The sequence below is a fragment of the Pecten maximus genome, chromosome 5 (assembly GCF_902652985.1).
Source record: "Pecten maximus chromosome 5, xPecMax1.1, whole genome shotgun sequence".
Taxonomy (NCBI): Eukaryota; Metazoa; Mollusca; class Bivalvia; order Pectinida; family Pectinidae; genus Pecten; species Pecten maximus.
In genome coordinates this window covers 23,080,641-23,096,742 of record NC_047019.1, presented here as the reverse complement: position 1 = coordinate 23,096,742, position 16,102 = coordinate 23,080,641, and the positions used below count along the sequence as shown (strand labels likewise).

At 35.2% G+C, this 16,102-nt stretch overlaps 1 protein-coding gene across 1 annotated transcript; it reads right to left on the bottom strand.

Annotated features, from left to right (window-relative positions):
• Positions 1-284: 284 nt before the first annotated feature.
• Positions 285-16,102, bottom strand: LOC117328366 (2-oxoglutarate-dependent dioxygenase ecdK-like). The gene is made up of 10 exons (XM_033885892.1): positions 15,791-16,102; positions 14,303-14,424; positions 13,858-13,924; positions 13,299-13,409; positions 11,925-12,024; positions 10,669-10,757; positions 10,206-10,316; positions 6,863-7,028; positions 5,294-5,297; positions 285-417 (listed from the first exon to the last, which is right to left on the bottom strand). Exons 1-10 carry the CDS (start codon positions 15,962-15,964, stop codon positions 285-287), a joined length of 1,077 nt encoding a protein of 358 aa, XP_033741783.1. The 5' UTR covers positions 15,965-16,102.

The window sequence follows — 16,102 nt, the reverse complement described above, 5'->3', positions numbered from 1 at the left end:
TACTAGAGACAGGGGTCTGTCCTTACTAGAACAGGGTCCCATGTCCTTACTAGAGACAGGGTCATGTCCTTACTAGACAGGGTCATGTCCTTACTAGACAGGGTCATGTCCTTACTAGAGACAGGGTCATGTCCTTACTAGAGACAGGGTCATGTCCTTACTAGAGACAGGGTCATGTCCTTACTAGAGACAGGGTCATGTCCTTACTACAGACAGGGTCATGTCCTTACTAGACAGGGTCATGTCCTTACTACAGACAGGTCATGTCCTTACTAGAGACAGGGTCATGTCCTTACTAGAGACAGGGTCATGTCCTTACTAGAGACAGGGTCATGTTTGTTGGAGTTGTCCAGGCACTTGATCATGGCTTCTTCATCAGGCAGGATGAAGAAGGCAGTGGATTGGCGAAGTTTTCTTCTTCAGGCACCATCATCGGGAAATAGCACCCAATGTGTTTCTGTTACATTAAACATGTTTTTTTAAATAACGACATAATAATGAAACCATAATTAAACTCGAAATTGATTAAATGAGGTAAAATATAAAAGATACAGATTTGCATGGAGACTCCAGGAAAAATACAAGGAAAATAAGACCAGGTGCTCTGACAGGGTCAGCGTCTTCTAAATCTTCTAAATCTAAATCAAATTCGGGTTTTGTCACAATAATGGAACCACTTGGTATATCAGCAAGTATCAAACACGCAATACCTTCATATAATGAGATGATAACTTCCCCGATGGTCTTCATCAACGTATATTTCCGTGGTAGTCAACATCTGTCACGGACAACCTGATAATGGGAATAAGCCTTTGAATATCAAATTAATTGGGGCACATACTAGGTAGGGAATGCAGCTTAGCAAATTTTCATACATGTACATTTTGACTGGTGTTAATTCATTCAACTGCTTCCTTCAACTTGTGATACTAATATCACTCTATATTCTTTCTGTGTGCGGCATTACATCAAGTTAAACGTGAATTTAAATTTATTTTAGATGATATCGCGTTAGATCTTACTAGATCTCAAATGTTCTTCACGGTACTTTGATCCGAACTTTGAAAAAAATTCTGGACGTCTCTTGCGCATCTAAAAATTTTTTTTAAAAAATCATACAATGAAATAGTTGTGTCAAATTGCAACTAAACAAAACTAAATTCCATCTTCATTTGGTTAACTTTAAAAAGGAACCTTTTCTTGGGATTGATTCAAAAACACCAAAGTTTTGTTAGCAGTGGCAACAAATCTTGCGATTTGAAACATATAGGTATATATAGTCTTAACTTACAAAGGCATCAGAAGTGACAGAAACATATACTCCGTCAAGAGTTTTAACCTGGAAATAGGCTGTAGGTAAAGGCTTGTGTATCCCTTTATTATGGGTATACACTGTATTTTTATTATCTATAGGCCGAACTCTTCTTTTCCTGGGGGCGAAAAATCCAAGGAAATGGCCGTTTCAAATGATTGTCTTTTATTGACTTAACAATGGATAAGTATATCATGTGTTACTATAAATGGATGTATTGCAGTGATGTATTATGACTTCAATTATTATTTAACTACAATCCACAATAAAGAAATGATGTAAATATTGAGAGTGACATAATAAGGTGATACCTTTGAGTGATATTAAGAGGCGACATCTATAAGTGATATTAAGAGGTGACATCTATAAGTGATATTAAAAGGTGACATCTATAAGTGATATCAAGTGGTGACATCTATAAGTGATATCAAGAGGTGACATCTATAAGTGATATCAAGAGGTGACATCTATAAGTGATATTAAGAGGCGACATCTATAAGTGATATTAAGAGGTGACATCTATAAGTGATATCAAAGGGTGACATCTATAAGTGATATTAAGAGGTGACATCTATAAGTGATATTAAGAGGTGACATCTATAAGTGATATTAAGAGGTGACATCTATAAGTGATATCAAGAGGTGACATCTATAAGTGATATCAAAGGGTGACATCTATAAGTGATATCAAGAAGCGACATCTATAAGTGATATCAAGAGGTGACATCTATAAGTGATATCAAAGGGTGACATCTATAAGTGATATCAAGAGGTGACATCTATAAGTGATATTAAGAGGTGACATCTATAAGTGATATCAAGAGGCGGCACCTTTAAGTGATATCAAGAGGTGACATCTATAAGTGATATTAAGAGGCGGCACCTTTAAGTGATATTAAGAGGTGACATCTATAAGTGATATTAAAAGGTGACATCTATAAGTGATATTAAGAGGTGACATCTATAAGTGATATCAAAGGGTGACATCTATAAGTGATATTAAGAGGTGACATCTATAAGTGATATCAAAAGGTGACATCTATAAGTGATATTAAGAGGTGACATCTATAAGTGATATTAAGAGGTGACATCTATAAGTGATATTAAAAGGTGATACCTTTAAGTCATATTAAGAGGTGACACATTTAAGTGATATTAAGAGGTGATACCTTTCTCTCTATAATATTAACATGCACATGTATTGCGGAAAACCTACCTCTAATCCTATCGACACCAAGTCCAGTATCCTCAAGGACAGCTTGTGAGAATTTGTGTAGACTTCTTTTTACACTTGATTCAAGGTGCTCAACATCAGGCCAAAGCTACAGTTAGAATACAACATCAGGCCAAAGTTACAATTAGAATACATCAGGCCAAAGTTACAATTAGAATCAACATCAGGCCAAAGCTACAGTTATAATATAACATCAGGCCAAAACTGAAGTTAGAATACATTCCAGCATTGTATAGGCCTATAGTATTATCAAAAGTTTCGCGCCATCTTTTATTTCTATGGAATATGAGTTGTACAAATCAATGGAATGTTACGAGATGAGATGGTTTCATTTGTTCAAAAATATGACTGAAAGGATATACGTATAACGATTGTACAATGAGATTTGGTCACACGATCGCTTTTTCTGCACGTTTACCTTAACTAGCTATAATGACTTCACGTGACAATTGTGTTAGAATAAAAGCTTTGTCCATTTGAGATGTTTTTTTCCTGATGATTATCCGAAAACCTTGGTGTTTGAGTATGGACATCATACAGATATTGCATTCAAATAATAATGTGTGCCAAAAATAGTATTATCCTTTGTTCTGAATGCGTTACAAATAGGGAACGATGTTGCGCGGACACGTGTTCGAACATCATGATGGTTCATTTCGATGCTATAATAATTTGTTGCCGAGCAATAATATTTCATTTGAGGGCAATGATAATTAATTACCATGCAGTTTTATTTTATTTTAGCGCAATATCATTTCTGATATCATTTTTCAGTCATTGTGAAAATAATGAAATTTGAGCCCCATATGTTTCGGCTGAATTCATTGATACTATTAGTCCTTTCAACATTAACACATGCTTTTGAAATACAAACCTCGCTAGGTTTGTTTGTCACATAAATTTGATTTGGTTCGTATGAAAAGTTAAGGGAATATAATTTTGTCATAGAACCGAGTTAACATTATTCAGATCATATGGATATACTTTATCAATAGTTTAAGCGCAAAGCAAATAAGATTTCTTCAGAGAGGAAGGCAGAGAAAAAAAGATGGATTTGAGATGTAGTCAAAATGTCGTGTTATATCCGGCGACATCTTTTTAACTACTTTTTTAATGTCACCGGTGTTAATTTTCATGAAAAGTTGCATTGCCAATTAATTTCAGAATTCACAATAAAAACTGGCATCAAACATATCGGTATGCCTCGTGGTTCCGCTGTCACTACCCTGATATATATATTATTATCTTTTTTTGATATTACACACTATATTAAAAACATATTTTGAATTGATATTTAAGCGAGCAACCATTTCACAACACAGTTCAGTTATGATACATTTTATTTCGTTTAAACCAGGATGTGGTGTACGACAAAGGCCTTTCGAATGGAAGTTTCATGTTTGATGGCATAATGCTGTCAGATATTGGAAATAAATAATCCAGTGGCATAAGAAATATCAGTTTCGACATGCACAGTTCATACATTGATCTCCTTAGTTAAACATTTGTTTATAAATGTCGATGCAACATAAATCAATGTATAAGCGGGGATTACATTTGATGTAAAATAAGGTTGTTTTGAGGGTAATATAAAAAATATTGCTTGTTAGTATATCGCATTTTTAGGATGTTTTGGAAAATGTAATCTCTTCTTTTGGGTTCTGTCCTGATAACTACTTCATAACCAGAGCGAGTGTACGTGATCCGATAAAATTTGCTATAAATTTGTCGCATGATTATACAGGATACTCCAGTATCATAATGCGACAACGAATGTAATTTACCTCACATTTTGTCATGGGATTTAACTTAAATCAATCAAAACTTCTGGTTAGAAGAAATATCAAGTGTCACTAAATCATCTATTCCATTTCCATCTAACAGAAAAATGAAACTACATGAAACTTCACATTGATTACATAATTGGATATGCTTTTTATAAGTTTTTCCGTTACTGTAGATCAGTGAAAAGATTGTTAATTACAAGGGTTTAGGTATTTTCGATACTAAACTGGTTTGGTTTGTTTTTGTTTAACGTCCTATTAACAGCCAGGGTCATTTAAGGACGTGCCAGGTTTTGGAGGTGGAGGAAAGCCGGAGTACCCGGAGAAAAACCACCGGCCTACGATCAGTACTTTGCAACTGCCCCACGTAGGTTTCGAATTTGCAACCCAGTGGTGGAGGGCTAGTGATAAAGTGTCGGAACACCTTACTAAAATGGCGAACAATAGAGAAAATGATAAGATACATTTCTTAATTTCTATGAACATATTTTTTTTCAGTTTAGACTTTTGGGAAAGACAAAAATCGGAAATTAAATCACTACATATATTAGAAATATAACATTCTATCATTAATTAAGATATTAATTTGACGTGCTTTACGGCAGACAAATTACCATTATAAAAAAACACAAGCTTGATTGTATGATACCTTCATAAGAAGTGGTGAAATGTCATGACCCCAGTTATTGAGCATCCTTATATAACGCCCACTGCTGATGTCAATAACCCTTTTGTTTGTTGAATTGATAATTGTTATCATTCAGGGTCATATTATAGTCCAATATCGCACCTGGGACAGAATTTGTGTGATGATGAAAGATACTGTGTAATCCCAATTTTTTTTTTCTAAAGTATATTTTCAGTGATACTTTGATTGGTAACATACGGTGTCTGTAAAAGTTAATCCAACTTTGATTATCCGCATGCCTAGTAATGGAGTAATTTAAAAGTGACACGGCCTACGCAACTGAGTAGACATGTTATCATAAAAAACAGTGAGACAAATGATACGACAATGACAAAGCCTGTAACAGTTTCTTTTAATGGAAACGAATACAAAAGAAAACGTTCATGTACCACACATAAGGTAAGAAAAATCCCGTAATCAGTAAAACAGACAGCTTTCTGGTATGTACACTTTTGTCTTTCTTCAAATAAGACCTTAAACTTAATGTCTTTCTCAACGACCTGGGAAGCATACAGCAGGAGCTGCCATTTCAGCGCTAACAGCTCATACATAGCATTTTCATTTTGAAAACTCACTCGTTTGATAGCATTTCAATTTCTAAATAGGCAAAATATTCAACGTTTCGATTATAGCGTAATATGAAATCATAAAATGTTATGGTTACGTCTTGGGAATACCACGTCAGCTCGCACATATCACCTACCTCTAGTATCATTTCTGGACAAAGGTTCGTAATGTTTGGATATAAGCTTACCTGAGTAAATACAATTCAGAAGTGATGATGCCCTCGCAAGTTGGTGGTGTATACCGATATCTTGTAGAAAGTAATTCACCGAATTACCCTTGATAAAGTTTAAGTTGATGCAACGTATTGACGTCCTGTTTTTGAGGCCAAATGCTGAATAGCCACGTTGTATGGCAACACATCAGTATCCGCGTGAGAAGCGAATCTACAGTTGTTTAGTGGTAGAACTTAATAACATCTAGTTATTTTACATATGAATAAAAACTCTATTATCGGTTTCAAGCTCCATGGATTGTACTTTTTGATCGAAAAAAGGAAACACTTCTATAAATCTGCCATTGCTATGTCGAGAGTATTGCTTCAACTCAACCTTCCGTTTGGATAAGTATGGATACGTAAACGGTAGCAGCCAATGATGCGTTTGTGCGATACAATTTGATTCTTAAAATAAGTTCGATGAAGGAACAAGACCAAATAATCATCTACGTTCTACGTGTGTCTGTGTTATACATATTTAATCCTTTCAATACTTCAACTTCCTGTCAAAATAAGGCATGTAGGCATTCTCTGCTTACTATTCATCTAAAACATTTCTTACTTGATATACATATTTGATGTTTGATTAAAGTATTTGCATTTTCTTGTTTTCAGAAATTTAGACACACGCCTCTTTTTGAATTAATATAATGAAATTGAATCGTAGTGTATTTTCTATATATTTCTTTGTTCTTAATCGATATTGAAATCACTAAACGCGTCTTGTAATATTCATTGATAACAGTGTTAATTTATATGCAATCTCACTATAATGATATACTTCTTAAATGCGAAATCATCATATTACAGTAAAACGTCTTTATAAAAATATACAGACTAACATGCATCTTAGCGTTTTTGCTATGATAGTTTCTCAACGGAGATACCGTGATTATAAGTTCCCATTTTATTTGATCCAACATGCAAACTGATTAGAATATCTTACATTGATGACAATGCTTTCCTGTTTTATCATGTATATATATATATTATCATTATTATAATACCACCAGTATGCTTTTACATTGATCTACTGATAAACGAAGCAACTGTTAGTATGTACGTCCCAGGCGGTCCAGAAGGTACTGCAAACTTTGAATGGGTTCAAATTTATCAGATTTATCCAAACTTCGAATCATCACTTCATCGTCTGGTTGGATAAAGAACGCGATAGATTGTCGATTCATCATCTTCCTTAATTCCTCCTTAGGAATCACCACTCTGTGTTTCTGAAACAAAACCATGTTTACGTTAGTGGATCCAAGACATTTCTACGAAAGCCGGTTGGGACCATTTTCGTAGAATTTTTTTTTTTTTTTTTTCGCGTAATAACGCGAAACTATCGCGTTATATCGCGAAACTAACGCGTTATATCGCGAAACTTTCGCGTAATTACGCGAAACTATCGTGTTTTTACGCGAAACTATCGCGTAATATCGCGAAACTTTCGCGTTATTACGCGAAACTAACGCGTTATTTCGCGAAACTAACGCGTTATTACGCGAAACTAACGCGTTATTACGCGAAACTATCGCGTAATATCGCGAAACTTTCGCGTTATTACGCGAAACTAACGCGTTATTTCGCGAAACTAACGCGTTATTACGCGAAACTAACGCGTAATATCGCGAAACTTACGCGTTATTACGCGAAACTAACGCGTTATTACGCGAAACTAACGCGTAATTACGCGAAATATTATTATATGACTGTGATTTCCCCCCTTTCCAGATTGGGCAATTCTAAACATTATCCCTTTGATCAAATATTATTATCAATCCCGAATCCGTGCCTCAGTGTAGGACAAAACACCCCCGTCCCTTACCCCCATCCCCCGGACAAAAGCCCCTTCTATATAAATTTAGTTGGTATACATGTACGTTATATACTATTAGTAAATCTGTATTTTTTAATAGTATTTTATCAATAATCATCGATTACATGGTGCCATCAGGTTCCTAAAACATCTCCTTTTTCAGTATCTGTGTCTCAAGTTATAATATAATGACTGCCTTACCAAACATGTTGCTCTGTCTTGTAATCATTTTAATTTTAGGAATGATTAAAATCAAAGAAATCATATAAAAAAACAAATTGATACCTGTGCAAATAAAGACATTTCACTGTTGATACACATGAAGACATTAATGATATATTTCTTTTCATAAGAATACAACATCAATGAAAATGTACATATATTGAAATTAATTTTTTTTTTATATAAAGGAGCTTTTGTCCACTTTTTGATTAGTATGAAGGGGCTTTTGTCCTAGGGGCTAATGTCTAGGGGGGTGGGGGGGGGGGGGGGGGGGGGGGGGGGGGGGGGGGGGGGGGGGGGGGGGGGGGGGGGGGGACTTTGGCCGTACCCTCTCTCGCTACAGAGTGATACAACCACCCAATAACTCGAATACGCACCCAAATATAATAACAGAGACTCTCCCGCAATCCGTGACGTCAAATCCAGGGTGACATAACAATCCAACAACTCGATTACACACCCAAATATAGTAACAAGGGAATGTCCAACTATCCGTGTCGTCACAAATGTATACTTACATGTACGTGTAGGTATGTACTCCCGGACAGAGTTTAATAGACTGAATTTTTAGATGTTTTAGCATTTACATTTTGTTGAATTTTAAGCAATAATAAATAATGAAGTTTAAATTCATTGTTGACTTTGACTTTTTAAATGTCATTTTGAACCTTTCTCCAGTCGATCACTATTATTTTTTCAATCCTATGACAGGTAATGATAATCATTCTGTAATATGAAAATGTTGCAGTTTTGTCATATGATAAAGCAGTTATCAACCTGTTTTCAGGTGAATACGATGACCTTCGGCCTCGGGAAATATCATTTTCTCGAGTTGTTTATAAATCATCATATTTACCTGAAAACAGGTCGATAATTGTATAATATCACGAAACTTTTGCGTTATAATGCGCAGCAGGTTATATCAGACGATGAAATGGTTTCAGAGTATCAGATACTGACTGTAAAGATGGAGGGCGAGAACCAAGATTTTTTTTCTGTCCAGAATTTTGTAATTCTTTGAGAATGAATAATGCAACATCGTATATATCCGAGAACTAATTTCCTTATTGTTAAACACTATCGTTTCAAAGTTCGTTTACGTGTTGAATTGCTTAAAACAGCACTATCCACTATTGTTAAAAAAACTCAAAATTTCAGCTTGGGATAGGAGGCTAAGCTCAGAATAAAAACTCACTAAACTGTCGTGCCTCATGTCAATACTCTTCAAAAGTAGCCGATACTTCTTATAACTATCAATATATATTCGTGATATAACGCGTAAGTTTCTAGAAATAACGCGAAAGTTTCGCGTAATAACGCGTTAGTTTCGCGTAATAACGCGTAAGTTTCGCGAAATAACGCGAAAGTTTCGCGATATAACGCGTTAGTTTCGCGTAATAACGCGAAAGTTTCGCGTAATTACGCGAAAGTTTCGCGATATAACGCGTTAGTTTCGCGTAATAACGCGAAAGTTTCGCGTAATTACGCGAAAGTTTCGCGATATAACGCGTTAGTTTCGCGTAATAACGCGTTAGTTTCGCGTAATAACGCGAAAGTTTCGCGATATAACGCGTTAGTTTCGCGTAATTACGCGAAAGTTTCGCGATATAACGCGTTAGTTTCGCGTAATAACGCGATTTTTTTTTTATTTTCTTCTACAAAAATGGTCCCAACCGGCTTTCGTACATTTCCTTGTATTTCGAAATTAGTGTTAATTGTTATTAGACTGATACTCCTCGTCCGAAAAAAAAAAAAGAATATATATATCTTTATATCTTTTCCACGGCTTATGATGACAAGAATACATATGATATGAGTTTAATTTTGTATACGTGAATGTGCAGACATGATTGTCATTGTCAACTTTTAAGCATCATCATGCTATATCCCGTTTTCTGAAGTAATTTCGATTGGGTTTGAATACTCCGCGTGAACTGTTACATTTAATTTTATGGATATGTTAAACAACCTCTAATCGTAAAGTAATGTATCATTCTGCATTGATCCCTTCCCGAACAATGGTTTCTTCATAAGGATGATAATTAAACATTATGTTACAAAAGACTTACACACGGACCAATAATACAATAAAGTGTTGACATTATGTTAAAATGGACTTACCAACGAACAAATACCACAATAAAGTGAAGTTAATGGACTTCCAAACGGACAAATATCTCAAAAGGAGATTGTAACGTGATACGTGTGTATTTCACACAAGCTGTTGAAAGGACGTTAAACCAATCCGTGACGTTAAGTTACAGCACAAATAAATAATGTAACATCCTCAAAATGAAAGGATACAGAAACATAATGAACGTATAACATAGGTTATTGGGCTTGATACAACAACAAACGGGTAACTCACTGTGGCGGTGAGACGATCGGCTGTCCATCTCTGCATCAGATCTCCAATGTTGATCAGTACAGTGTCTGGGATCGGGGTCGCTGGTATGTACTTACCATTTAGGTCTCTTACCTAATAAACCAAGTAAGGAAAACCAAAGCAAAACTAATAGGATGACGTGTTCCATTGCAAACATATTAAAGCATAGGATCTACGATATTTATTCATGATCACGTCTATTTTAATTCATATTACTATATATTATTAAAAAACGCACGAGACTTTCTTTTATATGTTGAAATTTGTATGTTGATAGCCGATAGTTAATTCGATCACAAACGTTTTTCATAGAATATTCTCAATAAGCACAGTAGGCCTATATCGTTTTTGGAAGTATTTCTTTCTTTTGTTTTTAATCAGGAACAATTTATACACTATTCTGTGATAGTTACCTTATGATATTATGTCATTATTCGTCACATACCTCTAGACCCCCTGCGTCGTCCTGAAACAGTAGTGTTAGAGACCCGTAATCGGAGTGTTCTCCACACCGTAATTGATTGGGTTTGATATCTGTAAGTAAATTCAATCTATAAAGATAGACTCGTTTTTTCCCTGCAAGTTTAATATATGAGCAATAGTAGTAACTCGATTGAATCTTGAAGTCTATATGTTTCCCAAACTAACGAGCCGATCAAAGCAGCATGAAATTGCCGTCTGCATTATGAATTCGGAATATCAATTTTATTTGCCGATTTAAAACGAATCTCATTTTTGGTATAATTATTCACGAGGATAAAGCTGATGCGTTTATAAAGACAATTGTACATTTTTAATACAGGATTCAATCGGACCGGCATATCAATGCGTATAAAAAAGGCTGATTGTATGTACAGCTAGCAATAAGATGATTTTCGTTTGCACACAACCTGTAGCCTACCAATCAACCAATTGATGACATTTATTTCAAGAACTTTAAGAAATTTCAATAGCTTATAAAAAGTTGTACAGATCCAAGATTTAAGGGAAATAAAAAGTAGTTTGTACTGAAAGAAAGATGTGACTGGTGGTCTGCACTAATATATTAGTAAAACCTGATAAAACATTTGGTTTGTTTTTGTTTAACGTCCTATTAACAGCCAGGGTCATTTAAAGACGTGCCAGGTTTTGGAGGTGGAGGAAAGCCGGAGTACCCGGAGAAAAACCACCGGCCTACGGTCAGTACCTGGCAACTGCCCCACTTAGGTTTCGAACTCAGAGGTGGAGGGCTAGTGTTAAAGTGTCGGGACACCTTAACCACTCGGCCACCGCGGCCCCTAAATAAAACAATGTTTGGTAGATACTATCATAGTTATCATAACTTAGAAACTTAAGCACCAGGTTATGGTGATATCACGCTGACAGTCTAAATTTGACGGCCAGCAATATAGGTCAGACACCCACACTAATGGTAGTTGGTGGCGGTCATGTCACAGATAAGCGATACTGCATATGGGTTGAAACAATCTAGTGCGATATAAAGCTCCTACTAGCAATAACTCATATAGGCCGGCGACAACTATTTAATTATTTTGCATATATATTTGTATGTATGGTCAGCGGTATTGAATCCATGCCAAGTCTTGGGCCGTGATTGAGTGAAAAAGGAAAATTATAGTGAATATAAAAAATAAATAAGTTGTTAAAACCATTATAGAGAGATAGGCCTAACAGGCGAATATTTTCTTTTTTGAATCTTACCTGTATTTTGAGGTAATGCTGGGTAGAATATTGTCTTTAGTACTGAAGAATTTCCTCTTTGTCCAAAGTATGCATGACATTTCCTTAAGAACTGTTTGTCCTGCAAAATAAGATAAGATGCAATACTACCTCTGAAGAATAAGTGTGTTAATTTATACAATAATGAAGTTACCACACAAAAACACGGATAATTTAAGACAAATCGTTAAAAGCAGCAGTTACAGTTTTCAAACATGGACTAATTGTAAGTAAACACAACTAGCGGATATAGATTGATCACAAAATAAGGTCATCAAGTAATATAACAAAGGTCATTTTCTGAACTTATTAGATTAGATTTTTACTGACTAGAATTTGAAGGGCTGTGTAGTCATTCCCCAGAGGAAACAGTCCGTTTAATCATAACACTAATTGGCTACAGTACACTTCATTTTTGTTGCATGACTAAAGGTTGATTATTTAGAGAAGACCTCTTGTTTTGTATTAGCACCCAATCTTTCAGTTGATCATTAGATAACGAACCTCATATCATTAGAATGTACCATACTTAAATATGAATATGTTAGACAGGGTATTCTTCCTTACAATAACAATAGGTATCGAAAAATATATGGTCCCTAAATAAGTTTCACATCTGGGAGGTACATGGTTGATTTTGCTAACAAATGTTCACATGAACATTCGAAATAGAACCAGGAGTTTTTACCAGAGACTCACAGTTGCCATGGGTCACCCCACCAAAATTGCGGTGGTTTTGATTATCAGTCAGTTCAGCTAAGATAAATCTGTATTTATAATTATTATTATAATACTACACTAGGCGATACCTTTAACGATTAAGCGTTCACCAGTCACTGATCTACTTTCAAAATTGATAAAAATTTAATCATATTTTCATTTGTTACCAAAATTGAAGTAAACGTAAATAATAATAAACGCCACAATTCGAGTTTTTCTATCGACATTTCACTCGAGGAGAGACACGGGTCTCCACAGATACATATGTAAATTATCTTGTCATTGTGCAATGTCAAAGTTTCGGAGAACATCATGTCCCAAATGACGGCAGAACATGTCGATATTTGACACGAAAATAATCTGTGACATATAGTTAGTAATTGTTAAAAGCAATCGTCCACCACATCAATATACAAGTATATATCGCGTGTTAGTAGCAGCTACGGCTTTTCATGCTTTGTCCTTTTCGGATGATATCAGCGGGGTCTAACTAATAGTAATTACGCGGATTGTACTTTTATGAGAGAACACATTTATAATGCAGAGAAATCAGACGTCATTGGCATCCAAAATAAACATTGTTACATTGCGATAAAACCAGCCGGAATTACAAACAGAAAACATAATGAAACTAACCTCCAGATCGAGTCCTAATGACATCAGGTCAAGGATCCGCAGAGACAAAGTTTCACAAGAGACACGGAAATTTTTCATAGTTTCCTCGAAACCGTCCAAATCCGGAAGAACCTGAAATAAAATAGGGCAATGTTTTTGCACCACATAATGTGCATTGGAAATACTCTTGTGTAATAACATCATCTGTTACTATATGCTATCGGGACATTGTAAGTTTTTACGTTGTGTAAACAGTTCCTTCACTATAGTATTGAACGGACTACTGAGAGTGATGTGTTGTAAACACCAAGAAGTCATGTACATACATGTGAAATTTTAAACACCTATATCAATGTCAGCTTTTTCAGCAAGCAATTTTCAAAATTATTTAAAATCTAAGGTTAAAAAATCTTAACGATCGTCGTAAGGTGAAGTTGTGTAAGAGTTGATATTTTGATTAAAAAATAACATTTGAGATCAATATAACACAGTAACATTTTCTTAAAGGGCCCTTTCTTAAAATGATCAGTAATAGTTTTCCAAGTGGTAGATTTGAAGCATTAATCACACATGATCATACCTCATCCCCATCCCAGGGCGTATAGTTGTAAGCTTCCTTGTAGTCACCAGGACGCTCTGGGTTTAAACTTTAAAAATAAAACAAATTATTAGGAATTCAGCAAATTGACTAAGATATGAGCATTACCATACATCATCAATAGGTATAGGTTTAAGTAGTATATTATATGCATAGCAACACCATGATAACAAGATGCTCAAATGGCCTGCATCGATCACCTGGTATTTCAGTAATAATGGGAAACCACACCCATTTAAGCATTTGTTATGCAAATCTATAATGCTCTTTTCAATGTCCCTATATATCAGACACAGAAGAAAATCTCTTATTCTTTAGGAGACCCTGTATTCGTTATTTGCACTTGTAAATACAAGTTGAAGTTATAATAAAGTGTAAACTGAATAATATGATTCATGATTAGTTTGGATCGGATTGGTGGCAATACCTTTCAGCTTCTCGTGGTATCCATCCATAGAGAGAATTTACATGGGGTTCCCGTCGGTATTTCTTCTTGTACTCCAGTGGCATTTCAAAGAAGGTCTTACTCGTAGCAAACATTGAATCAATCTTGAAAATAAAACACTTGACGTGATAATCAAATAAATATTACAGTGAGAAAGCATTTAAAAACCAACATTACAAACAGATAATGAAACAAAAAATCATATAAATCATATATATGATATTTTATGCTTTTCGTGTAATGCCAAAATATATTCAGTCCTATGGCTTAATATCTGAATATCTAAAATCTGTACATGAGGTTGTTCCCACGATGGTATGCTGTTAATGCTACTAATGCAACAGACAAATTATTCCTTTGTGCTACAAAGGGTATGTCGTTTTGCTACAAATATGTCTAATACTTATAGATGGAGTATTATATCAATCTGTTAAAGATGCTACAGCAGAGTCGTAGTAATGATCACCGTTTATAATACATAAAGCCTCTATATGTTTTTGTATATAGATTTTATCAAACTGTATAATCCCTTGTGGGTTTATATTCATTTTAGTTACGTCAAATCTGCCCAGTTACGTAAACAATTACGTCAAAAAATATCTATAAACAACTTAAAATAGAACGTGAACCAACCTTTCGCGCGGCGAGTTACACTCCCGCAAGTTCCACTATCAATTCATGGTTGCTTTTCGCCTTTAACTTTTCTTTTAATTCTATCTAACAAACTCACTTTGACTCTGTAAGTTATGGATGATGTTGGGATCTTAACCAATCCTTTTCTTTAGAAAAATGATTTTGTAATCCATACCTGATATACAGTATTGATTTCTTGCTGCATATATCACACTTTTTGTGTCCTGAGCTCTGCCTAAAAAGTCTTCTGTAAACATCTTATTCTGGCTTTGGTGCAATTAAGAACTCCAAGGTTGACTTTCCTTTAGCTTTGCAGTACGCTGTTAGAAATTTTTCAGACCTTTTTATAACATTCTTTGCGCTAGCCGAATCCATTTTTGCAATTAGATTAAACAAACCCTGGTCGGAGATATCTCCAAAACCTTTATGACTTCGAATTCGCATCATCACAAGGCATTTCTAGGGATGCTGTTTACAAATCATGATCAGAAAGATGCTTCATCGTAATCATTTTAATGTTTCAAATATCAGTCTCACTCATTACATGTACAGTGTTACTTGCATTCGTTTAAAGATTATTGAAAATCAAACAGTCCTTTTTTTTTTATAATAAAACTATAACAGCCTTTTGATTTCGGTCAATACGTGGTTGTATCAACCTTAAACTATATCAACCTTGGACTTCAACTGTAGTTCAGGTTTCTAAATAGTGTCAGGAAAGTACAAATCCAGTGATTTGAACATTCAATCGATTTGGACCAAAACAACCCACAGCGTTCTCCTAACTTAAATCCGTTTACACAGTAAAGACTGACTTATCAGACATTTTGTACATACCAGAGATTTTTGAATGCCATGATTTTTTATATAACAGAAGCCGAGGTCCCTGAAGGCCGCGCAAATGGAGTTCCCTACAGAATGGAGAGTTTCCATGTCCACTTCGTCTTCTCTGACAGTATCAATTCTATAGGGGGACATATCCACTACCGGAATCCCTGCCATCATGGTCATGACTACCAAAACAATCCAGAGCGTTTGTCTTGCCAAGCTTTTATTCGACAGGGTGTAGTTGATATAGGAACTAGACACAAACAATACAACACTCTATCGGACCTGATAAAAACCAGCAAATTATCTGTATACATGTAA

Bases quoted from the DNA above. Each gene is read 5' to 3' on its own strand.
- LOC117328366 (XM_033885892.1), bottom strand. From the start codon at position 15,964: ATGACCATGATGGCAGGGATTCCGGTAGTGGATATGTCCCCCTATAGA. The intron at 14,425-15,790 runs GTATGTACAAAA...TTTATTTTCAAG, and splicing joins ATGGCATTCAAAAATCTCTG to ATTGATTCAATGTTTGCTAC. The intron at 12,025-13,298 runs GTTAGTTTCATT...CTTATTTTGCAG, and splicing joins CATTAGGACTCGATCTGGAG to GACAAACAGTTCTTAAGGAA.